Source organism: Struthio camelus, chromosome 9, assembly GCF_040807025.1.
Source record: "Struthio camelus isolate bStrCam1 chromosome 9, bStrCam1.hap1, whole genome shotgun sequence".
Classification (NCBI taxonomy): Eukaryota; Metazoa; Chordata; class Aves; order Struthioniformes; family Struthionidae; genus Struthio; species Struthio camelus.
The window spans coordinates 10361299-10387662 of NC_090950.1; the positions used below are offsets into that span (position 1 = coordinate 10361299).

The following is a 26364-nucleotide window of genomic DNA, read 5'->3' on the forward strand; positions in this document are numbered from 1 at the left end:
GCTGCGTTACTTTGACCGTAAGATGATGTATAATTGTTGCAAAAGGATGGCTACAGATGAAGCCAGGTATGTTTTGTCTTTGGAGATCTGCTTTCTCTCTTTCTCTTCCACCATCCTGTCGTCTTGAAGTCCTCCTGTGAAACACGTTATGGTTGCTCATCTTCTCTGCAGTGTGTCTCTTTCCCGGGCTCCTGTTTAAGCTGAAATGACAAATGTGCTCCTGGCTGTCCAATGGCAGTAGTTTTTCCGTTCAAATGTATGGCTTTTGGGTTGCTGGGCTTTGCTATTTGGCTCTCACTTGCTTGGATAACCGTACAACAGGGCTGCAGAGATGTTGAGGTCAATTCACTAACCTTCAAAAAAAAAAAAATTTGTAAGTAAATATTTGACCAAATTATGAAAGACAGAAAGCCATTTCCCAGGGAAAAATAGCTTACAGTTAAGATTCTGTAAGTGTATGCCAATTACCTGCAGAGACTGGGGAAAGTAAGGTAAAGGTAAATGAGTGTGATAGAGTTCTCATAAAATCTGAATATTTCCAACGCCCAAATTGCATAGTTAAGGCCACAGAAACCCTTAATTTTGCTCCTAGATCTTCATCCCGCTGACAGGCATCGTAGAAGACAGGTCTAGGCCTAGTGCAGTTGTGCTGGTAGCAAGCGGTATTTGGGCAGATGGTACCGTCTAACAGTATTGCTGAACCGTCAGTTTTTACTCAGCACCTCCGTGAAGAACAGAATATGAAGCCCTTGAGAGAACAGTGAAGAACGCATGTGTAAATGGAAGGGAAAAGTCTAATGCGTGAAAAAATATTTCTTTGTCCAGGGGTTCCGTATGTTCATAGAGCAGTACAGGCAGGGTAGAAGTTGGTAGTGGGACTTGATAACAAAGGTCATAAATGACCTTTGTACGTCAGAATTGCATCTGGGCTGGTTTGCGCTGTGGTATTTAGTATTTATTGCCATCCTTACTTTAGAGCGAGCTCTTAGGAAAACAGGTTTAATGACTTCTGGAGAACGGTTTTCTCCCAGAAATGGCCTTATTGTATTGTAATGGTTGGATGAATGAATTCTTTCAAAAGAAAGAAAACCCTGCGTTTTTTGTTATCAGTGAAGCATTATGTGATTGTGGAAAGCGTAGAATTGAGCGTAATCATTTGTGCCCCGTGAAATGCAGGATTCTCTCTCCGTGATTAAGGAACCAGTTCATAAATCACATGCTCGTTTCTTAATTTATCAGTTGGAAATCCGGAGAATTCAGATGCATTAAAACTCATTTTGTATAGGACTGATGGTTTAACTCTGCCTTTCAATAAGCCAGTGATCTGTACCCACTCTGACAGTCAAGGTAGGCAGTATAACTTAAACAGGCAGGGAACAAGTCTTCAGCTTAAATGATTAAATTATGCTTCTTGAATCATTTGAGAGTCGAGGGTTTATTAGTCTGGTTCCTCAAAGTGTTTTAGTGAGCGTTTTTTCACCTTATCATCCAACAATAATAAAAAACACAAGAACGTAAAAGACACAATTTTGACTCCAAAAACCATACGCAGAATAAATCTCACTAAGAAAACATCAGTTAAGAAGCCTAGAACGTGGTGGAAGGGTGATCACGGGGCTATCGTCTTTCCCTCTAAACGTCAATAGCTTTTAAAATAATGGGATTGCTAATATTCACGTACGGCAAACAGTTTCCTGAAATACGCGTAGGCTGAGGGTCAGCTCCAAGGCTACGCGCTGGCTGAGAAGGGGAGAGCCTGCCCTCTCTCCTGGGCCACGCGGCTTTGCAGCGGGCTCAAAGAAATACATGCACCTTGCTGATGCTGATGGAAAAGTAAGAGTTTTGGCTTGGGGTAATAGGAATCACCAACCACTTAGATACATAAAGTGCACCTCAGTGTGCCAAGGCCAACCAACACTGTGTGTTTGTATGCCGTGGCTCCCGAGAATAACGCGCCACTCTGAAAGCATATCAGAAGGCAATGGTGTCCGTCGTTAGGTTTGGGAAGGGCACTGAGCCAGGAGCGCGATCTGACTGTCTGGCAACACCTCCAGAGATGGCCTGTTCAGAATTTGGTACTGATTACCCAAATGCTCTTCCCCAAGCCTGACCTTAAGTTGCAAAGATAAGGGGAGGGGGGGTGGGGTTTCTTAAGCAGCTTGCTGAATCAGGGCTTAACGAAGCTGTCTGAGAGACTTCCATTTCAGAGTTGGCTCACAGATTCATTTTAATTGAAAAACAGATCCCGCTAAATTTTTTACCAGAGTGCCAGATAGAGTGAGTGAGAGATGAAGCGTCTTCCTTAAGCCCATTTAAAACATACTTCTTTTTATATACGCTGTGGTGCAAGCCATTTCTATGCATATGTCCTATGCAAGTAATTTTATTTTTAAGTGGCTTGAATTAAAAAAAAAAAAAAAAGTCTATTATAGATGGTGCCATCTGGATAAATTGAGTTTGAGGTTTTCCAGTTGATAATCCTGTGTGCTAAGCAATGCAGCCTGGAGTTAGAGTTTAAAAAGTAACTACAATTTGTCTTTGTGCTTAAATTCCAAATGTAGTTTTTAGGCTTGATATTACTATCACTTCAGAACAACCTCATCTTGAAATAACAAAGTTTAGGGAAACGTCTAAGGAATTCTCTTGCTGAATTAGGTGAATATTCTCGTATTGTTCCTATAGCATAGCACCTTAAAAAGACGCGTAGTTCCACACATTGTTAGCATAAAATGTCGCGCTTCTGCAGAGGGCTGGGGTCTTCTTTCTCTTCTTGGACACTGCAGGAGGCTGATATATGTTACTAGCTTGGGATTTTTTTGATTTGGTTTGAGTTTATTCACCATATTCTTACTTGTCAAAGCATCATCAGGAATATGCAAAACCTGTTTTTGCTCTTCAGTCTGGCAAGCGTATTTTTGGCTAAATGCTACCTTTCACTTGCTAAGCGAAGGCTGTAACTGTATTGCTGAGTACATGTTTTAAAAAAAAAATGCCTGACAGTTCTTAGGCTGTAGTAAAATGCGGATCTCCCTTAGCCATGGAGCTCGAAAGAATTGTACTGTTTTATCAGAGCTTGTCACCACGCTGTTTTTCATTTCTGTTTTTCCAAATTAATTCTGGCAAATGCATGCTGCATGGCTGGGAACCATTTTTTTAATGATTCCCTTTGTAGAGGAGGGCTAATCTGAGTTGTGAGTACCACTTAAGTCTTGAGTCTATCATTAAACAAAACCACCTGGAGTTTCAAGCATCATGTACCTGGACAAGCCAGCATTAAAGTGATATTACCTGGTTTTAGGAAGGACACTATTTACGTACTGACATTTGTACCAGCGTTATTGTGAATGTTTGTGGCTGACTATTGGACGCTTGTCCTGCGTTCATGTCTGCTCTGTCGCGTTCTGCAAGACACCATGCCCGTACTCACTGTGTCTTCCAGGCTGCTGGGGAGGGAAGATTCCCAGCTGGATGCTCAGAACCTGGTGTTAGTCTTGGCAGTTCTTTGTATACCTGACTGGAAGAAATGTGAGAACAGCAACGGATTTGAGAAAATAATGAGAACTTCCTAAGAAAGGAAATACCTTTAAAATTCTTTCTTCAGTTTTCTGTGCAACGCATTTCATCTACAGAACCCTTACTTGCTTATTATAGTCAGTACTATACAAAGGTATATGCAGTTGGGCAGTGAAGCTGGTAGGGCTATTTGCATAGTAAAAATTCCTAAACAGGAATGTGTGGAATCAGGCCCTTGGCCTATACTAAATTCGCGTGTACAGCTTTTTCACCAGTCTCTTCATCGTTTTCTTCATTATCTGTCGTTTGCAGGAGCATCTTCGGGTGCCATTGATCTGTTACCGTCTCCTAGTGCAACAACCAACTGGACAGCTGGCCTCCTCATGGACAACAATGACATGATTTTTAAGTTTGACGGAAAGCAAGGAGCCAAAATTCCGGACGGAATAGTTCCCAAGAATTTAACTGATCAGTTCACCATCACTATGTGGATGAAACATGGACCTAGCCCAGGATTAAGAGCCGAGAAAGAGACTATTCTCTGCAACTCTGATAAGACAGGTGAGTCCACCCTCTGTTTTAAAACTGTTGGGCAAAGGGCAGAACAAATTTGATAGAGTGTTACTGTTTTTCTTCAGTTAATGCAGTTGGACTGAAGGTTACAAAGCTGGGATGCTGCCTCTGAGTATTGCTGACTCATAGCTTATTGAGGGGACTTTTGTCTACCTAAGTTTCAAGCACTGATTTTCTTCTTGGATAGTCTCTGAAAACACATCTGCGGATTTTGAAAGAAGCGGCTGACAAATTAGAGTTAATTTTTTACGATTTAGATTGGGAAAATCAGTCTTAAGTCTTTCTTGAGATTTTTAGATTAAATATTAATTTAGATCGTGTTCATTCATTTGGACATAATGATTCCATAAATAAAATTCATGTGACTTAATTCAGGAAGATTCTTACCCTGTGTGGCTTCCCTGAGAGTCGACACTGAGAAAAGATTTGCGCGCGTGCGTGTGGGTGCGTGGGTGGGTGTGGGTGTGTCTTTTAGGTGTATATTGCTTGGGGACCCGTTCAGCTAAACAGAAGCGTTGATGGTAGGTTAGCGCACTGATCTTACTGTTCCCTCCCTTTAGAGATGAACCGACATCACTATGCCCTGTATGTGCATAACTGCCGGTTGGTGTTTCTGCTGCGGAAGGATTTTGACCAGGCTGACACCTTCCGCCCAGCAGAGTTCCACTGGAAACTCGATCAGGTACTCGTGCTTTTCTGTTACCTGTAACCCATCTGTACCTAATCTGTCTCTTTATCCCATTTAGAAGTTGCAGGGAACATCCCTACTGTAGACCAGCAATTTCAAAGAAATCTTAAATGCTAGTGTCATGGTTTTGTGACATCAAAAGTCAGTTGCAGTTATATTACAGCTTGTAACACTGGTGGCTCTAATTGGGAACCGCAGAAGGAGGGTTAAGTGAGTTAACTGAGTTGAGTCAATTAATACAGATTTTTAATTGAGACATTTTATGCAATAGGTAGAGGTTTACGTGCTTTGGCACTGGAGAAGCTAGAGACGCGACGTTGTGAATGTAGTTCCCTTAAAGTTTTCCCTACTTTATCAGTATTTCATTTTCAAATCTACTTTATCAGCACAGTGGAAGTGATGAAAAGCCTTTTCAATAAAGAGTATGCTGACAGAGAGAAAGGCTTTTGTAATATAGTCTAAGTCTAATCTGTAGACTTTCGCTTTCATCTGCTGCGCTATATGTAATTTCTTCTTACTATGAAGAATATATTGCAAGGAAATTATTATTACAGAGATAAGAGCTGCCTTTCATAGAGTTATTACTTCTAAACAGGATAAGGATCACTTGGATGAAAGAAGACGGATCTTGGCAAAGTAGTATTTTCTCAAAGCAAGTTTTTTGTGTCTTTGAGCCTGAATTGTGATATTGATGACATAGGTAGTATTATAGGAATGGTTACTTTCCTAATTCACCTTCAAAATGTATATGAAAAGATAATCTCCGTTCCGATTATCAAGTGCATGTGATGATAAGCCGTGTGATCATCATAGCGCGTGCTTTTTCACTTCCGTTAACCAGTTTGGAATCAGTTTCTGCTGTGGCTGAAATGAAATCTTGGTGTCTAAAAAGGGGTGAATCACGGTGCAAATTTCAAGTCTTGAATAACTGATGTCGCATCAGATAATGCAGTTCTGCGTGCTGCAGATAGACGTTACGTTTCAATGTACGATATTGCTAAACTTCTAAAACCAATGGTTATTCAAAGTTTATGATTATGAAAGCTGCATACAATCGACTTCTCTTCCTTATGCTTACAGTGGGAGAGGGACAGTGTCCTCTGAATAAATGAAATCTATATGCGATTCTTGTATCTTAGCCATAACAAAACACTGGAAAATATGCTGTCAAGGACGATTTTCCATTGACGGGGGGATGCGTTTGCTTGTCTGACAGAGCTTTTTCGTCTCTGTTACAGTCTGTGATGACGTTTTTCGCGCTCCACTTTCTCCGTAGGATTTCCATACTTTTTAAAAATGGGCAGGAAAAATGGGATAAATTAGAAAGTACAAAAATACTGACACTTTTCCAATTATTTTTCTTTCTTACGTTTTAAAAAGGACTGTGTCCTGAACTAACGTTTTTTCATCTCAAGCCATGTTTTTATGTGTGATTAGCCTTGAAAGGGAACTCGACTAGCACTCATGTTATTGATGAGCAGCATACACTCTTCATATTAATATTTTGACGGTATGACTTGTTTCCAGAGAGTGCGCCTCACCTCAGACATCCACTTCTGGATGGCCTGTTCGTTTGGGAAATCTTCTCTGTGAAATATGAGGGTATCTTGTTTCAGAACAGTGTGCTAAATAAAAGTGCGTTTTGTGACTAGTTAAATACGGGTGCTATTCTGCCTCCGGTAAGGGATAAAGAACGCTCTGGGCTATTCTACGGATTTTTTCTGAGATCAGCAAGCCTAGGGCAGTTACACCGGTGGACAACTTCATCTCATATCTGGAGTTGAAGTTTCGAAAGACTCCCGCGTATCTGGTGCCAGGCACTTGGTCTTTGTGATGTAAATACCGAAGGACCTGAAGATTTCAACTAGGGATGACTGAATAAGTCCTTGGAGAGAGTTTGAGGTTAAACTGATCATGGCCTGAGTTATGTTTCTGGAGAGAAACGATTCTTTTTGAAGCAATCTCCGCAGGAGTATATACTGAAGGGAGTCCAGAGTAGTTCTTGACACGATACCTCTTTCATGTGTAACCTTTGGTTCCAAACTGTATATGTCGTTGTGTGAGTGAGAACAATCATTTGTGCACCCTAAAATACGCTCCCAAATTGTAGCACTGCAGAACAGCAGGGTTGGAGTTGGGCGCTGAAGGGAGAACCTTCCTGGCTCTACTATTGAACAGTACTAGATGACAGAAACTAGAGATAGAAGAAAAGACTTACTAGATCACGTAATTCATTTCTTTTCATTCAGCTACTGCCAGTTGATTTGCACAGCACATTTTCAGCTGCTCTTTCCAGCTGAGCAAGAATGTAAGATTAAAGTATAAATTAAGTTTGTTATGGGTTAGGCGACCAGACTTTTGTGATACTGTGATAATAATTGTAAGCTTTGTCATTGGTAAAGGGATTTGGTGAAGACTGCAACTTTGCCTCCTATTCAGCGCTCCATCTGGCCTGTATGATAGAGTAAGTTAAAAGCAATTGAAAGTAAAGCATAGGTGAAGTAGGGTAGAAAGGAACGTGCATAGTTTTGAAAACAAGCCAATCAGAGCTTTTCACTTCAAAGTAGTAGAAGTATTTGTGCCAATTTCTGACTGTCTACCTAGAACGGTCTCCCCCAGAGGGCACTGGATATTTTATGGTGTCCATGAGACAGCCACTTGGCATCCGACTGCAAACTCTTGATGAAAAGAAAATAGGGCTAGATTTTCAAAAGTAGTTTTAAGTGCGCTACACAGTTCTAAAAATGCTATAAAGAGATTTTTTTTTAATCTGGATTTTGGAATATCTCTAGAAATCTCATCTTCAGAGCTGTTCATTCTGTAGTGGTGCGTCTTCTGATACCTTTTGCTGGCACGAAGAAAAGCATGGGGATTAAGCTAGCTGTTGCAGTCTCTTGCCCCCTGAACTGCGCTGTAAGACAGACTGTTGGTAGGTTGCACTGTATATATATGACTCGGATGACTATTCAAGGGTTGGTACCGAGCAGAGCCATAGCACAGTAAAAAGTGGCAGAGCGCTTTATTGTGGAGCTCACTTTATGATTGTGACAACAATCCTTAACTTGTTTTTGTTGAGAGGAATCCGGTGACCTTGGAACAGGGTGAAGCATAAACTAGTGAAATCATTTATCACTCTTACTGCGGAGCAGTAAAATTTATTATGCCAGCTGCTTTGAGCTCTCCCTAGCCCACATGACTACTCATTCTTTCAAGGCACCGACCAAGAACGTGAGTGTATTGCCATTCCAAATCTAATTCCCTGGATCTCACTTCTGCGGTGTCTGTGGCATGCAGCTGAGCTGCAGGCTCTGTTCTTGGCCAAACATGAGGAGTCTCGTAACATTTTGTATAGCTACACCCAAACAGCGCCTCTGAAGCCGTGTGATACGATGTAGCCATCCTGACCGTAATGCAAAGTGAGTGCCCGAAACCCCCATGTAGCAGCGGCTGCCAAGTTAGCCTGGGGAAGACTGTGTCTTTAAGTCAGTTCATAGACCAAAAGATTGAATTTCAGTGCAACTGTGTTACATGAAACCTAACAGACTTGGCTGAGCTAATTTTTTGCTTATTGTGCTGAACGTGCATGACCTGAAAGTGTCATAAGCCTGAGCAGATGTCCCTTTTGTGTAGGACTGCTAAGATTCGAAATGAGTATGTCTGCAAAGGGTGCCAGAAGTCAGAAGTAGCAGACTTTAGACTGAAGTTGTCCTTGTTCCTTTTAAGAAAGAGAAAAAAATTAACATTGATCTTTTTTCTTTCCACTTTCATCCTTTTTGAAACTACCCATGTCTGCCACCTTAGTTGTGAAAGGATCCGTTAGTCGTAATCTGAAAGACAGGGTGTGGCTATCTTTCGGGAAAATCAGTGTCAAGTCTCTTAGGCATGCTGGGTCTTTAAAACGGCGTGCTTTTCCCAAACATCTCCTACAGATCCCCAGTTAGAGGTGATTCCTTCCTTTTGCTAATTCTCATTTACTTGGACATGCAGATGTTTCCCTTATTTCAGTGATCGGAATCATGACTGCTAGAAATTTCTGAGTTTCCCATGCAGCGGTTTAAATTGAGCATCATGAAGTGTTTGTCAATGTTTTTGTTCCTTTTCTAATACCTAATTATACTTTTGATAACTCTGTCACCAAAGTCAACAAAAGATAACTAAATAGGCATCTAATCGCCTCAAAAGGATAGGAACATAGGTGCGCTTTTAATTGAATGATTTAGGCAGCCAAAGAGAAAACTGGGCTATCTAAGAATAAAACATGAAATATAAACAAACTATTTCTGTAGGTTTTTTTTTTTTTTCTCCTTAGAATGCTGTGGTGATTGATTTTGGGGTTCTGCTCTGTTGCGATGCTCATGTACGTATGTCCTCATCTTCTGGACATATGCCCGAGGTTTTGAGAAAATGAGCAGTTTGTCCAGACTTCTCTTGCATTCAGGAAGCAATTGCAGGCTGCGGTGGCCTGACGGGGGCTCTCTGCCGCCCAGAGGTACGCTCGGAGATGCGCTGGTTGGTGAGCTTCCTAACCTACACCTCTGACCACGTTTCTCTTCGGCCGCTGGTGCTGTGGCCAGCCTTGGCCAAACTCCTTTATGCAAGTATGCCAGGACTGCACAAGAGATCAGTTTATAATGAGATTGTATGTAGCGGAAATGGATTCCTTTCATGTTGAAATCGATGGAGAAATGTAGCAAGTGAAGAATTTCACTCTAGAAATGTTAAAAAAAAAAAAAAAAGTCTTCTCACTTGTTTTCTTATCGTTGCAAAAAACGTTTCTGAAAACACTTCAGGGAGCTCTGTTTATGACTCTGTTGTAAAGGTTTGAACTAGTTCCTCTCCCTCTCACTGTCGTCTTCATGAAAAACACTTGTGATCTTCCACTTTCTGCTGTAAGCAGTGACAGTTCTTGTATGCTTCCCATTTGTGGTTGGTGTAGTTGAGAACTTCCTCCCTCAATCGGCATCCACGTTATCTGTTTTTTTCTGTAGCCTACGTAGGACCACATCCAAATAATAATTTGAATAATGGATGAAGGTGTTCAAGCCTTTGGTGACAGTGGAAAACAAAACATTAAGTAGGCCAGTGCGGAGCACGTTCCACCCTCTGTTTGCCATGGATATTACGTTTCTCCTACTAACACTGAGGACAGTTAAGCCAAGAGGTTTTCCCTCCTCATAAATGAACAAAATGGGAGCAAGTGCTTTGTGGGGGGGGGGGGGGGAATCTTAGCCAGGGATGTGCATTTTTTTCATATACTTGCTTTTATTGACAGGGGGAAAATATTTGCCGTTTTATATCCGTGTTCTCATCCTGCACATAGTCCTCCAGCCCACAGGCAAAATTGGCATTGATCCCCTAAGAAATAGTGACTTTGCTGCATGATGTGTAGTCGTTCTCAATCGGCAAAAAGAGAGAAAGATGCAGAAAGTTACTGCTTCTTTTCTAAGATGAGATAAAATGCTATGAATAATCCCGAACAAACCTGCGCTGCTTTTCTGACAGAAAACAATTATTTTCCCTAATAGGAAATAGAATAAGAAGGTTGTTTAGGTAAATCTGAATATGATGCGTTCTATCTCGGTATATACACACAGATGCTGAAGAAGCAAGGCAGAGGTCTCCGTCTGCCTTTAACCAATTCTTCGACGACCCGTAACGGGGTCTTACGCCTGTAGCGAGCAGTCGTGTGCAGTCATTCCCATCTGTTTCCTTAAGAAAGCTACTGTGCATGGACGTGATAGAGCAAGTGCTGATCTTTGAAAACACATGCATGTTGCATGGTAAGAGGGCAAAACGGAAAGGATTTGATAACTGGACGTTTCCTAGGTAAGGTAGGCGTTTCAGTCAAGTTACAGTAATTACAAATGAAAGTTGTTCTTACGTGCTAGTTTTTAGAAATTGATCAGTTGTTTGCATCTGGTTCTAAGAACTTGTTTCTTCCACACTGTGAAAGCTGTAAGTAGCCTCCTTCTTGAGAGGCGCAGGAAGAAAGTCAGTGAGTGCGCGTTTACGGACAGGCATAGTCTTCTCTGTCCTAGAGGGCGGCAAAGGGTACTACTGGGGGGGTAGGATGGCATAAGCTTTCGTAATTGCTGTGCACTGAATTTTGCATAAGGATAAGGACTTCAGGGTGTTCAGTCCCCTTCTTCTCAACGTGATGCCCTGTTGAGAGTTAAGTTTTTTCACGTGAAGTGTAGTTGTACGTTTTTATTTGAAACCCAGAAGAGTTTCTTATCTCTTAATCGCTTCTTTGCAAATTGGTATGCAGACCTGCACTGCTCTATGCATCATCCTTAATAAGGCTACAGAAAGAAAATTAGAAAACACGTAACTTACATCCTACACAGCCAGTAAGAGATAAATGATAAATGAATTGTGCTAATCCTGTAACTGAGATGAAATCGCTCCAGGACTCAAAAAGTCTCTGCAGCATCCAAAGCACCCCAAGTCTTTTACGTTCTAGCCCTGGCTTATCCAACACAGCGTATTTACCGTTTTCCATCTTTAAATGCTATTTTGCTGCGTTTTATTCAGCAGCTTGCTTCAAAACAGCCTTTTCTAGCCCAAGGATGTATCAGCAGTGCTGGTAAGTGCTGAAAATATTCTTTAAGATTCCATTTTAAAAAAGGCTTTCGAATACATATATTTTAATGCAGCTGTAATATCACTGCTAGTAGCAAAACCTTGACAAACAGATGGCAGCGACTGGCAAGAACTGGCTTAACTACATACAAAAAATTCCTTTGTGCCGCCTCTGAAGTATTGCCTGTAAGTTGGCCTAGCCTTGCGTGTTCCTGATTTCTATAGCCCAGCCTAGTGTGAAATGCAGTGACTCTTCTTTGCCTCTGTAAATCTTCTATGACCTTTAAGGAGCAGCTGAGCCGGCTGCAGAAAATATTTTATTATCCATCTTATTTGCATTTACTTGAAATTATTGGGACATGTTTCTATATATTTGTATTCCATGTTTTGCAGTTTTTCTAATTTTTCTGACTATGATACAAGGCCAGTGCAGTTTTGTAACTGGCCCAATGTAGCTTTATTACTGTGGAGTAGGATTTTTCAGAACTTGTGCATGCTGGCCTAACACTGGTTTCGAAGACTTAAGGTGAGCTAGGTCAGCTCTTCTGAAAGTGTGACCTATTTTGCGTCTTTCAGCCCTTGCTTACACCAGGAAACGTAATTCACGTATTCACGTAGGTACTTATGCATGTTACTTAGAGAAGAGCTGTTGCAATCAGCACGCCCTTCGGACCCTGAGACACCCATTTTTTGACCAAATCAAAGAGGAGGAAAAAATGAGAGGAAAGGAATTCTGCGTGAATGTATTGAAAAAGAATTTAAGAGCTGTCATAGCACCTGGAAGTAATGAGAAGTACTGCTCTCTAAAGCTTAATTGCAGGAAGGCCCCCAAATCAACTGAATTTCTCACAGAGAGAATATGTGGATACACAGGCCTGCATATGTTTAAACAAGCTGGATTAAAGTCTCTGTTGAATTGCCTTGTTTTCTACAGTATTCTGGGGAACTCTCTAGAAATACCGGAAAAACACCTGGAACAAAAAACCCCAGTCCAGATACGTATTGAATTAAAAGTGAAAATGAGGAGTCGCGGTTTTTTTCCTATTTATTGGCTGGTTTTAATATATATATTTTTTTATACTGTCCCTGATTTTTCAGTAGCGCCACCATATTTTGTATCAAACATGCACATCTCTGTCTTGCTGGTGAACAAGGTTTGTTCCTTGGCTCAGTTTCCTGGGGCCTCTGTGTTTTATCTTTCAAAATTCAGGCTGGATTTTGAGCATTCGGAATGTGTTTGAAGCATTTTACAACAAGTAGGACAGACATCTTTATCGTTCCGAGGGCAGGTTAGGAGAGAAACAGACTGTGTTATCGGTAAATATGAGGTAATTCATCTATGTGCAGTTTATTCCAAATTTGGAGCCATTCTTTCTGGATGTCCACAATTCAGGGAAAAAGTATGGTATTGGTTTTCTTTAGATCGACTTACCACATCTGGAGAGTCTCTTGGCAATCACAAAGCTTAGAAGTGTCAATTACTTTTAGGCTTTTGATGAAAATTACATAAAAACATCTAACTGAGCAGCTTTCTCTTCGCACAGTCAAAAAATAAACACAGGCCCCTGCCTAACCGTAGTCATCAAGTGTTACTAAACTGACATGCTTGCTTGATGCAATTTAGCAACAAAAAAGCTGGATTGTAATAGAATTATTTCATCAGGTAAGAACTATGGATCTAATTTACTAAGACACGTTGAAGTTGGAGCATGACGGCACAAAGACATGCTGCAGTTACGGTACATAATTGGGGCTTTCAGATCCTTTATCTGCCAATATGATAAAGCAAATTCATTATTCAAAGCTATAATTAATCCATCCATATTTTTGAAAACTATTATGAAAGTAAGTATTACACATTACAACTTTGAAGGCTGCAGAAGCAGCTCACAGCTTGCTTGCTAGCAAATTAAGAGTTTGCAAACGCTTATCCTTCACTTGCAGTGTTGTCACAATGCAATAGTGAATACGCATTATGTTGAAAGATTCTTATTTGAAAGCGTAATACCTTATTTTCTGAAGTTTGCAGGTATTTCCTTGCCCCCAACGAGATCAAAAAAAAAAAAAAAAAATCCTACCAGGGTAGATATGAGACAGAGCTAAGAGTTTCATAAAGTTAATTACTGATTATTGAGATCCATTCAGCCTAAGGGCACGTGCCTGGTTATGCTGCCACGTCGGTGACTAAGTTCGAGAGAGACGTCAGGGCGTGCATTTCTCGGAGGTTAACGGAGTCTCTTATGGAAGTGAGATTGGTAGAGAGTAAGAAATAGCACTGTCTTACGGTGAAACATTTTCTGGCCAATATTCAAAGCAGGATTAATGGCAAGAGGGAGTCATTTGAACAGCTCAGGAATAGGTGCTGTTTTTGAGAAGGGCATAATAGTAATAATGTGAAATTCTGACGAATGCCATAAAACCGTAGATCTCGTTATGGTCAGGTTCAACTTCTACTGAGCTCAGTTCACGAACTGAACAAACTGAATAGAAATCTTCCTGTTGTGTTGTTGTCCAGCACGTTTTTTGACTGGGAAATTGAAGCGTACAGAAATACAAATGCTTTCCTACTGAAATGTACGTTCAAACTGATGTAGAGCTCGATGAAATAACCTTCTCCTTTTTATATTTTACCCATTAAATTATATTTTCTTCTTATATTTGTTATTCAGATTGTATTAGATATGCTTGGTGCAACCTTGGCATAGAGAGGTGGACTTCAGATGGCCTCTTAGAGTTCCTTCCAGCCCTCTTATCTGTGACTCTCTCTAATTGATACCTGATATTTACAGAACACAGTATTATGGTTGTTAATGGCTTAGTGAAGCTTGCATCAGTAATTTGTCATGTGAAATCAAGCATATTAACAGCGTCACACCGAAGTCTGTAGGAGACTTTTGGCTTTCCGATGGGTTTGCTCTTTCTCACTATACCGCCTCCCTGTATCACCGTAAGCAATTTTCTTATGTACAGAACTCTTGGGACGTATTAGGAATGACTGCAGTGGCTCAAACCAAATGTTTATGATTTACACGATGTTGAGGAAAGATGGATTTCAGTTTTCACAGAGAGCTGTATTTTTTTTTTTTTTTTAAAAAGAGGGTGACTATCTCAAGACCTTGATTAAACAAAATTTTTCCTGTACCTGCCCAGTTTTCAGGAGAATTGACATCTGTCAGCCGTATTGAACTCTTAGGATAATAGTGGTCTTACTTGCTGCAGAAATTAAAAAATTCCTGAGGGCTGTATTAAGCGTCTGCAGAGTTTATGAGGCAGTGCCTTGGTTGGTGTAAATCTGCCCAGTTCTTCTCAGTGGAGCTGCTACTCCGCTGGCTGAGAATCTAAACCTTTGCTTTATTAAAGAGCTCATATAAGCTCGGCAAGAGTGAGGGGAATGCCAGCAGCTGTAAAAGAAGGTCAGGATAACTGTGCAATTTGTGAATTCCAATTAGAAATGGAGTCTTCAAAATGTGCTTGTATCTGTAAGCTTTGCCAGAGCATGACAGAGCCGGGATTACTGCAAAATTTAACGTTAACTGGCATCTCAGGTCTGATGATGTTACAAATAATTGTGAATCCGCTTATAGTTTAGCGCTCTTATTAGTTCTGGCTGGAAAATGGAAATCCTTTCTTAGAAATAATTTCTTATCTTAAAAGCGCTTTTAACCTTGGAATGGCATATTCTTTGTAAGCAGGACGGGAAGCCTGCAGAAGCTTTCTAGGCAGACAAAAGCAGGAGCCTCATTTTTATCTTCCATTAGGAGAAGTTGTTTTCCCATGAACCTGCACGTTTCTAAGGGAGACTTTGGTGTTAAAAATGGCAGCTTTACTGAATCAGAATTTCAAGAAAATTACTGACATGCTTTACTACTATTATTGGTAGCCATAGAGTTTTTATTCGTGTTCTAATTATCTTCACTATTTGCATATTAAAGTCATAAAAATCCTGCATGGCAAGTACATTTCCAAAGAGAAACATTACTAAGACATACCTGTTGTACCATTAGGTCCAATTGTCATATTATAGCATACCTTACAAGTTTTAAAGTACCCTCAGAGCAGCCAGGTGAGATGCTGCGCCAACCGCAATTTACTCATGCCTGCTCAAAAGCATGCAAAAATCTGCAGGTTGATGGCGTCCGGATCTTCCGAGGCCAGAGCTAGTATCCTTCCCAGTGGATACTTCATGTTACTGTTCAAGAAACTGAAGAACGTTGCTACTTTTTTTCGAGTAGTTAGCCAGAGTTCAGGGTCTTGCTAAGTTATTTTCTGATCTTGCAGTGATTGTCTTCTTACAAATACAGCGTTTTCCCTTTCAGTTGCTTGACGCCGCTTAACCTGTAGACTCAAATGTGTTCCAGAGCATTTTACTGCTGTTGGTATAATTGGGTACACAGGCTGCATGGCATTTTTATTCTTTGCCCGGGGCCTCAAGCTCTCTCTCACTGCAGTATCTCCGCCGACGTCGTTGCATTTGGACGAGCTCTTGAGCGAGGGCAATGCTGCGATGTTCCACGGCCAGCACAGAGATTTCAAATGCAGTCTTCGTTTTCTGAGTGTTCTGAATATTTAACTGAACGTGGCTAATTCCATATTACTGCAATAGCTTATCTCCCAGGGTTCAGCTAAAGTAAACAGGAGTTAGGATCACAGTAAAAAGTGTATCACAATTCAAACAGAAAGTGACATTAATGTAACTCCAGTATATATGCAGTAGAAAGCCATACTGCTTTGTATGTGGAGGTAACAGGAAATGTCCAGTTTCAGATGACTCTTGTAAGGTGTCTTTCTGAATACTTTAGACGCCTTCGCTCCCTTGGCTCTCGCTTTCTAGTTCACATGCCCTAGTTGTTTTTTGGTTTCAAAAACGCTTGGCCCTAGGCTGACATACCATATACCTGTGGTAACACGGTACCAGTGGTTCTCATTAAACTACTCACCTACTTAGATATAAGAGCCATTACCATCCGAGGTTTCCCTTACAGCTCCACTACTGCAATGTTCGTCTGTATTAACAGGCCTGTTGTGGTTAGGAATTTTTTCTAGCCTTAAATAGGCATCAAGAGTCTGCCCAGACAGAAGTTCACGCCCACATCAGTTACTGGCGAATTTGAGGTGTTTAAAGGTGTTTAAAGGTGTACCACCCAAATTTCCATAAAGAATAGAAAAATTCACTGTAGATCTGTGAGTCATGGATAGGCCTCTATCCTATGGAAAATGTTTGTGATCTTATCTTGCCGTAAAGTTCAGCCAGCAATATGAACGACCTTTTATAGCTTCAGTGAGATAAAATCAAGTACACCTCTCCTTTCTTACATGCTCTTGAGCGTTTTCTTTGGAAAGCTGAAAAGCTTTTAAGGCAGCACAGGTTGAAGTGGGTGCCTCTTTCCTCACGACTTCAGGAGCAGAGGGTGGCTAGCCCTCTACTCCGCATTTGAAAGCCTTCTGTAATCCTTCATGCCTAAGAATCAGCTCTTGGTGTATACGTGAACAAAAATACCATCCCTCAAAAAAACCTTTATCCTGTAAGATGCTATAAACTCCAGTACTTCATGTGGATCTAGAAATCATAATGCTTACGTTGACTTCCTGCTGTAATTTTAAATTCTTTGTTGACCTTACAGAAAATAATACGTTTTGTTTGAAAATTTAAAAGAAAGGATCAACAGTTGGCTATTTCCTGTAATTTGCCCCCTAAATATATCATATTCTACTTGAAATGTCTCAATTCCGAGTTGCAGAAGTGTGGCTTTTAAGCTTTGGTATGAAAAACTCTGTGTATCTCTCATTGCTCTTAATGCCAGTGATATGAAAAACGTATCTCCTGATTTTCATACCTTCACACATCCCATCTGTCAGTTTCCAGTTGCAAGTTAACTTCTGCTAGCAGCAAAAATATGCAGCTACTTACAGTTTAAGGGCACCTTAAAATAATTATTTACTGTAAACTGAAACAGCAGTTTAATAAATCAGATCTTTGTGCTGCGTAGTGAGTTCAGAGCGTCTGCCTGGGTAGGGAAGGCGCATAGGGCATTTTTCACTCACTGCTGTGAGATAGCCTAGGTCGTTGAAAATTCACATAACTTTCATTTTACTGCTGACAATTCGAAATATAAGTGTACCTGGTTATTTTAATTATCAGATCAGAAAAGTTAATGAAAGCTTTATTGCATTGGATTATCCACATCGTCTATTGATACATCATATGAATTGATACACACTGGGAACGCAGATTATCTTTTAGAGTAGCATAAGGCATGACGCCTACTCACTTAATACATTAATGATGTCTTAACCTCACTCCGGTATTTGCAAATCAGAAGCTCACAATTCTTTTTCTAGTAGCAAGACAAAAGGCAAATGTTTTTTTTCTCTGATCATTTTAGTATGCCCTACTCTAAATTTGAAGTATGCTATTAATTTGCACTGCCGGTGATCTTTCTCTTAACCTAAATGCCAGTGGGAGCATGTATAAAAATGAACAATTGCAGTGCACCAAGGGATGGGTGTATGGCTGCTGTGCCCTCGGGGCCGGGGGGGGGAAGGGTACTCAGTCCCGCCCTGTTTGATGCTCTCATAGATTCACTTTAATAGTTGACTGCCCCAGCGAATTGCCTTTTCTCTGATAATAAATTAGCTATGCTCTCAGCTGTGACTTTGGTATGACAGATGTAGTGTAAATGTGATTTCTCTCACTGAGCGCATCCTATCTTCACACCCTTCGGACACGTTTAGTCATCATCAGGAAACACTTGATATACAAACCCTTTCAGGGACTTGAGAGTCCTTTTCAGTACAGCTAAATGTGGATAAGAAGTGTTAAATGAAAAAATAATACGTTGAGGTTACGATTCCGAAGACGCTGTGTCATGCTTCAAGAGTAAACATTGGAGAAAATCTCAAAAGGAGATACGGAAGCCAGTTGCACATCGAAATGCAGGGGAACGTTCACCGGTGCAGTGCACATGATGGCTTCCTAGGCTTTTCTGTTCCTTATCCGTGTGTATGCTCCATCTGTGTTATAAATTAATTATCGGGTTCAGCTCCCTGTGTTCTAATAGGTCCTGAGTGATTTCCAGTCCATGAATGGGATGTAGTAGCAAACACTACAGTGGTGTTACTGATGCTGAATTGATGAGCACTTCACAAAAGACGACACTGCAGATTCAACTTAGTCTTTTTCTTGAGGAGTAGTAGTGGTTTTGAAAAGCATGCAGCTGGCTGCTGGATCGGGCTGCATGTCGGAAGGGAGCGCTCACGGCAGGGAGAAGTAGAGGGGAAGAAGAGGGTACGTTCAGCCTGAGGATCCCCAGATGAAACAAGAGACCAAGTGCAGTCAGGGCTTTGGCGGTTGCTATGAAGAGCATAAAAACAATGAAAGAATTATTGGAGGATGTAGGGGGATGAGGTGAAGGGACAAAGGGAGAAAAAAGATGACTATAGATAGGAAGGAAGAAGGAGACGACGAGTGTGGAAAGAAAAGAGGAGAGAGGTTGATGCTAACCTTAAAAAAGTCAAATGTGGAAAGGAAGGAGGTGAGGAGGATGAAGAGTTTGTTCCTGGTAGGCGTATCTTAAGTTTGCTAATATCAGAGCACTGATGTACGCTACTGCGACTATTTAGACCAGTCCTATATAGAAATGGCAGTGAGAGGACTCGCTGTGCAGGGGGTGTTAGGAGTGTGTAGGGGAAATGAGTGCAACAAGCCCCTTTTACTGAGGCATATCCCCAGCAGAACAATCAAATGAATTCTTACTGCTTGCGAAGAAACTAACTTTGCTGCAGAGCTGTTATTGGAAATAGACTGAGCTCTTTGCCTCAAACCTGCTGACATGTAAATCCGCCCTCTCCTCCCCTTGCATAGATCTCAAGCACTGTTGCCAGTGGGAACTCTTTATTTGATTTCAGCCAACAAAATATTTTAATGAGAAACAACATATGGAAAAAATGTCATAGAGTGTTTCTTATAGACAGTAAGGATCGTATTTTAACCTAATTTCAACTCCTGAGCTTAAAATCAGAGTAATAAGGGTTGTGAAAGAATATATTTCTACTCAAGAATCACATGGTACAATTAAGGGAAGGTAAACAGCGATACCAGAGGGGAAAACTGAATCACCTAGCATCCTCCGCGCCTTCTCTTCATCATAAAGTTGTGATCAGCAATATCGCAACACAATAAGAAGCAAAAAACCTGCAGATAAACCAGACGTTATTTCTTTTTGGTGTTGGAGAAATGAAGAAATATCCAGCAGGTAGTTTTGCTTCGAGGGAGTTTTTTGTTTTCGTACTTTTGCTATTAGGAAAAGAGCTTTCGTCCCAAACTAGCTTCTGACCCAGTCAGAGGCTCTGGAGATGTTAAGAGGGAACGTCTGTTCTCATGAGAGTTCCACATGAATTGATTGATTTGGGTCTATTACAACATAGTTTAGGGGCGATATGTTTTGTTCTCAATATTCAGATGTTGTTTCTCTTTTCATTTTTCTTCAAAAATGTGCTATGAAATTTTGAAAATACCCGAACTGTTTCCCCTAGATTTCAGCAAACGTAAAAAGGTTTATTTTTCCGTGATAACTTTTTTCTGAAGAACCAGTCCTCTTATTGTTAACAGTAGTAATTTTCTGTTATGACCATGTCTTTAATCCAGCAGCCTTTTTTCCATCAGCGAAACAGTGCTTCAGAGGGAAAATTTCAACCAGCTCAGCTGCGAATAAATGTTTGAACTTCTAGATAATTACTTTGATGATATTCACAAAACTTTGAAGGTTTGCACAACACTGATGTTGAAAATTCCTTCCTACGGTCTATTTCTCTCATGTCCCTACTGTCAAGGCAGAACTGTGCCGGATTGCAGGCCCGTAGTGCTGACTGACTTCCTCCCATAAAAGCGCTACGAACATGACTGCAGTTAGTACGGAGAGAAAGCTATCTAGTGACTAAACAACAACATTTTTTGGCGAAGTCACCAATATAGCTGATACCTAGTTACCTCTGTGTGGTGTATTACCATATAATCGGTCTGTCTACAGAATGCCAGCTATGTAATTAAAGGCCCAGCAGTTACCATTCAAGTAAAGAGACTATGCATAATATTTAGGTTGTGTAATTTCCAGAGTTACTTTTGGCGTAAGTATCGAAGCATGGATATACAACTTCCTCATTTTAGAGAAATTGTGAAGGTGGCAAAATATGTCTTTTTGCCACCTTTCACGTGCAATAAAAACAGAAATGGCATTTGCTTTTCCCTGCGTTGCTTCCTAATTGTCTGCTGGAATTGAAGAAGGTGCAACGCTGATTTGTATGGGGAAGGCATGCCTATTTCTTTTGTCTATTTCTGCTGTTTCAGCTACCTCCATCTCAGACTACAGCAATATTCAAAATTACTATAGTAGTGGGCTCCCACACGAATAACACGAAATGATTCTCTGGAGACATGCTCTCAGTGCAGTATGAGAATTGTGTAAGAGCAGGAATTCTTTTCTCTCTGAGTTGTGCTGTGAACTTTCAACAGAGGAAATACCTTTTAAGTATATCACCTTTCGCAAAACGTGGAAACTGTAAAGGGGCGTTCGTTGCCTGTGTCAGCTCCGTCTTCCTTTGGTGAGTGCATTTAAAGCAAGTCTTGCAAGCAATGTCAACGTATCCTTAAGAGACAGCAAACCTTGGAAGAGGGGCTTGCCGGTGCTGTAAAGCCTTCAAATAGCCAGCGATACCGTTTGCAAGGAGAGAGAGGTCATTATCCCAGGGCGATGTTCTGCTATACTTTCTTCTGTGCGCGGACTAGCCAACCCTGAGAATCTGAGTATTTTACGGCTGCTAGCTGGAACTGAGATATGAAGACTGGGTATTTCCTAAATGAATGAAAGATAGCGCATGGTACTTCCTTGGGATTTGAATAGATAAGGGCAGTCTGATGCTTTTGTCTAGCGGAGTGAATGATGTGTGTAGGTGAGAACGTGTGAGAGGGAGGAGGAGGAGCGAGAATACACTCTCTAGAATCCACTTTTTGAGCTGAAAGCAACTGTTTCCCCTCAAAAGCAAACAAGCCGTGACTAGCTTGTTTGCCTAGTCTCTAGAGTCTAGTTTACTTTAATCACACTCTCTGCACCTTCGTAACATTCCTAAGTGAACCGAAACAAGCATCATATTTGTTGACACACCAACAGCAAGGGGAGGATATATCATCCTCTTCTGAACTGTGACAGCCTCCTTTCTCTCCGTGTGACCTCTGTGTACTTGGAGAGAAAAAAAAAATACCCAGTTATTGAAGACCCTGCAGGATTAGGGCCAGAATTCTCAGTTGCCAGAAATCTTGGTCCTTAGAGCGGTAGGCAGTCAAGATGCCTGACTTAGATTTAACCTTACATTTGACTTCCAGTATTTCAGTCAGGTTTTTAGAAAGCAAACTGAAACCAACAGTATATTAATAATGTGTGAAAGGTAATTGCAAAGGATATGAGGGCCTGCTTTGCATTAGGGTAATTTACTCTTTTAACACTCATGCTCTTTTTTAATTGAGTATTGTTAGCCTACTGAAAAGCGTTTCCTGGCCTTTTAGCAAATAATGCATGTTTCAGGAGCCTTGCTAAACATGTTTTTCACTGACTGTCCGAGCCGAACCCCATTTGCAGACCGTGCATGTTCTTCAACCGTACGCAGTCTGGAAAAGTTGATTGTAAATATCTCAGTAGAAATGTCCTCAGTTGGAGTCCCCCCTGCAGGTATCTGCGGAGCGGAAGGCAGAACCCTGGGTCTGCGGAAAGGGGTTCAAACGCCAGGTAGCGTCAGAGATGAGTGGCAAAGCCTCAAGAGGGAAATGAAGTAGAACTCTACGTTTGCTGACCTGAGGTGGGAATAAGCTCGTAGACCAAAGGCTCCTTGCGACCATCTTCAAAGATCGTTTACTTGGATGGTTCGCGTTTCCGTTACGTTTTGCTCGTACGTCAAGTTGAGAAAGGGCATTAGTAACGCAAGAGCCTAAGACTAGCACAATGTGGGGCTCCGTATACATGACTACATTATCCCAGATCTGTTTGGTCACTTCTCATTGATGTATTCATGATCATAATGCATACCTTTTGGAAACAACACACTGTCATTCTTCTTAAAATAAAATTAGAAAAATGACGCGAAAGCTTCAATCGGACAATATCAGAGAGATTTTAGATCTCACACTGACACAAGTCAAATAATTGGGATGCTTACCTTAGGGGAGGTATAAGGCTCTAGTGATTTTCATTTTTTTTACCGTATTATTTGTTAAGTGATAGTAATGTGTTCGGTTTTTGACTAATTCTGGAAGATGCTATCTCCCTAAGTCTTTGGGTTTTTTTTTAATCTCACATCTTATACAGACAGTAGGTTATATAACATTGATAATATTTTCTCTAATTTAAATTTAGGAGATGTTTAACAGGAAGTTCACAATGACAAATATATCGTATTATAGGTCAGTGTTTGGGATATAAATAATTAAAAGGAAAAAGTCCGTAGAAAGCTAAAGAGCCATTTAAAGTTGGAGGCAGAAAATCAAACCCATAGTATTTATTCTGGCTAAGCTTTCTTCCTCCCCCCCCCCCCCCCCAGTTTCATGTAGATCTGACTTGCTTCAATTTGATTTAAAAAAAAATTATTATCATGATTCATTATTAGATAGGAAGAGCACTAAAGATTGTTTCCGTTTAGAAAGAGACAGTTTCTCACCCTGATACGATCAAGGAAGTTTTTTACTGAGCCTGACAAGCTGTAGCGTTTCATGGTAGGAGGTATAATGTGTCTGTCTTCCCCTTCTTTTCTTGCTCTCCACTGCAGTAGATTTCACAGGGCAAAAATCCATGCTGACAGTGATCGTGCTGTATTTCAGAAGCAAAGTGCTTTGCGTTATTCCTAATAGCTTTATCTGATTTTTTTTTTTTTTTTTTTGGTATATGTGCAGGTAACTCATTGGTGGAATGTTGGTATGGTCTGCAAATAAATAGCAGTGACTATCATATTCATTGACAGGTCTCCGAGCACCTTACAGAGACAGTCAGCATAATTGTTTCCCTTGAATACGGGCAACATTTTGGAAGCAGTGAGTGTGTTCAATAGAACACCGCTTTTGGCTTGTCCGCTGCAATCTCTGCATCGGTGGGCTGAGCTTTTGAACAAAATTGGCAACACAATTCAAACTCTCACGTTAATAGAACAAGGATATATGTAATTATTTTCATCTGTAAGTATTTTTTGTACCAGAATTGATGAAATTCTAATCTTCAGTTTGAAAAGAAAGAAATACAGATTGCTTTTCTAGATCATCCTCTGACTTTCGTCGTAAGAGGAGCTTCCGCTGGCCAAATACCGTTTTGCAAAGAGTAAGTTCTTCCTGTACCAAGACTGATTTTCCAAGTCTTCTTAAAACATTTCCACATAATAAAAAGGGGTAAAAAGGAAACTGATGGGTTGAGGTTAGAATTTCCCATTCTTGTTTTACCCTTATTTAAGCACTCGTTAACATGAAGTTTAAACTGTGCCTTGTATTACTTGCTGCAGTGAAGAAGATTGTAATTGCAGAGCAGGGGACGTATGAGTTTGGCCGTTGCTGTGTGCGTATTTATTTAGCACCGTAAAAAAGTGCACCACAAAAAAGTGAAAAATAATTTGAATGTAATATAAAACTTGGTACAATACTCATTTTTAAAATGTTCAGATTTACAAGCCTTAATAGCAACCTTTATAGCATGTAGTATTTTAAAAGGTCATAGCTCTCCTAAGTTCGGTGGTGTCAGTTAATATCTTTTCTCCTGAAATACGCAGAGATTTGTTTCCGCAGCATATTTGCTAGAACTGCTTAGCTGAGGTTTTTTTGGTTTTTTGGAGGTTTTTTGAGCAGGAAACGTGCAGAGGAAATGCGGTGTGCTCCCGTGTTGGCAGTCATTTTAGCATACATTTAAGTTTGTGCAGTGTGTATAGAGTTCCTATCTAACGACAGATCTCATAGCCCTAGAGTGATGCTACAAACAGAGGAATGCCGCACTTACTTAATGCTATCTTTTAGCATTTGACTACGACTTACCTAGTTTGAAAAATTGAGATAAGCATTATATTACAGTGAGAAGCTGAGAAAGCTTGTTGTTATTGTTAGGAGTGTGGTGCTTTATTTTGTCCGTTTTATTGGAAATGTGATTGCAAAACCTCACAGTGGTATAATGGTGCATACAGCAAAATTAACTTGAAAGTTGAACTCTTTTTACCGTATAATGGATATAAACACATAGTAAATATATTTTTTCGTCATCCGACGTACTTGTTTTTCCACAGGTGCGTAGGGTTGGGGTCAGCTCAGCCTAACGCAGACACTAAACTTGGACCTACGTTTTAACTTTGTGATGTTGCCGTTGGCCTCAGTGAAACCCCTCTGTTGTCAGTACGTGACCTTTCGAAGAGTATCTGTTGATGAACCTTGGGCAGACTGGAGGTCTCTTTGGAAGCCTTTAAAGAAACGTACTTTTCTCCATTGAGTCTTCAGAGAATTTAGGTCTCAATCTTATGAAGACTGCCTTACGAGACACTTAAAATGTATACCCAATTTTAAGGCATAAATTAGGCAAATAAAACTATTCCTTCTTCCTCCTGCCCCACGTGGCTTGTGGACTGTGTGACGTATTTGTTTTTATAATATCCACAAAGACAGGAGAGAAGAAGGTAGTAAATGTAGCGGCCAAGAATCTCTCCCTTAATCAGAGATCAAAAAAGCAGGTAATGATTCATGGTCTAGTTCTGTGGGAAAAGCAAAGCCTACCTCCTTCAGGTGTGAGCAGTATAGAGTTTACCTGCTTGATACACATGAAAGAGACTAATTTGCTCGTTTTGTGATTTGCTGCTACCCTGTTGATGAATGAATATACGATTCAGAAATATTCATCTGACTATTCTTAAGTAAAAGATTTTGATTTATTAGGGACACGGGATTTCATGGAATCAGTCAGCTAGTGATGCGTTGACAAATTTTGAGTAGGTCTTCTTTTGAATTATAGACAAGTGCTGTGATATTACAAGCACAAAACCTGCAGTATATGCTGTATATGAGCCTCAAATATATGCCATGTAGCACTGGGAAAACTAGTTTGAGGGAAAGGCCAGCATCGGTAATTGTGCTGCCAACTGACTTTGAACTTGCAGCTTATGATGCTGATGGGCAGAGTGAATTACAAGTATTTACTGTGGGTTCTGTGTTTTAAAACATGACATGGTAGAAAATTATGAGGATTTGGGACCTTTGTCCATGTGGAACGCGCACAGCAATTAATGAACATATGGAAGAGTTGTATATGACTTACTGAGGACTTCAAATTTTGTAGTAACTGCTAAAGAAGTATTTTATAAAATGCTAAGACTGCTGACTGAGGACTTCTTTGTACAGTGAATTTTTTCTGTTATCTAGTAGGCTCTTCTTCTGTAAGAAAGCAGAAAACGAAACAATCATGCTTGTTTAATGCTCGTTTGAGATCACTGTTTCTGGCAAAGAGTCGGGCTATTGAGTGTTGTTTGACCTTACGGCCCACTCACATCAGGGTAACTTTTCTACTTTTGTTGAGTTCATGGATCAAGTAGTGTAAATTATTAGGAAAACGGGGAAGGAAAAAAAAGGAGAGAAGAAAAATAACGCTACCTGTCTGAGTTATTGCTGAATAGCGCTTTCTTTAACAGAAATAGTAATGGCAATGAATATTTTAAGAACAAAGAGCAGCCAAAATCTAAACCTTTTTTTCACAATATTCTTTGGTTTTGTTTTGTTTGTTTGTTTTTTTAATAAAATGCTTACGTAACTGATCTCCTCACCTTCTGGCTTTCTAACTTGTGCTGAAATCTGTGCTGCCGCGTTCATTGGGTACCAGTTTCTGACAGCCAAATGGGCAGAGCATGCTTCTGAGCATGCCTCTTCCTCTGCATCCGTTGCATGCTGTCATTTAAAGGTGCAGCCTAGAAAGGGGGGTGTCCCAGGCTAGAACAGCCTTCCTAAATACAATTCA

General features: G+C 40.5%; 1 protein-coding gene across 10 annotated transcripts in view; it reads left to right on the forward strand.

The window, feature by feature from the left end:
- CLSTN2 (calsyntenin 2) overlaps positions 1-26364 on the forward strand; it is a 595520-nt gene that overhangs the window by 532449 nt on the left and 36707 nt on the right. For all 10 annotated transcript variants that reach the window (XM_068954006.1, XM_068954011.1, XM_009674091.2 and 7 more), the window contains 2 exons: positions 3826-4074; positions 4647-4768. In XM_068954006.1, the coding sequence (XP_068810107.1) occupies positions 3826-4074; positions 4647-4768 (371 nt within the window). The remainder of the gene's footprint in view (positions 1-3825; positions 4075-4646; positions 4769-26364) is intronic.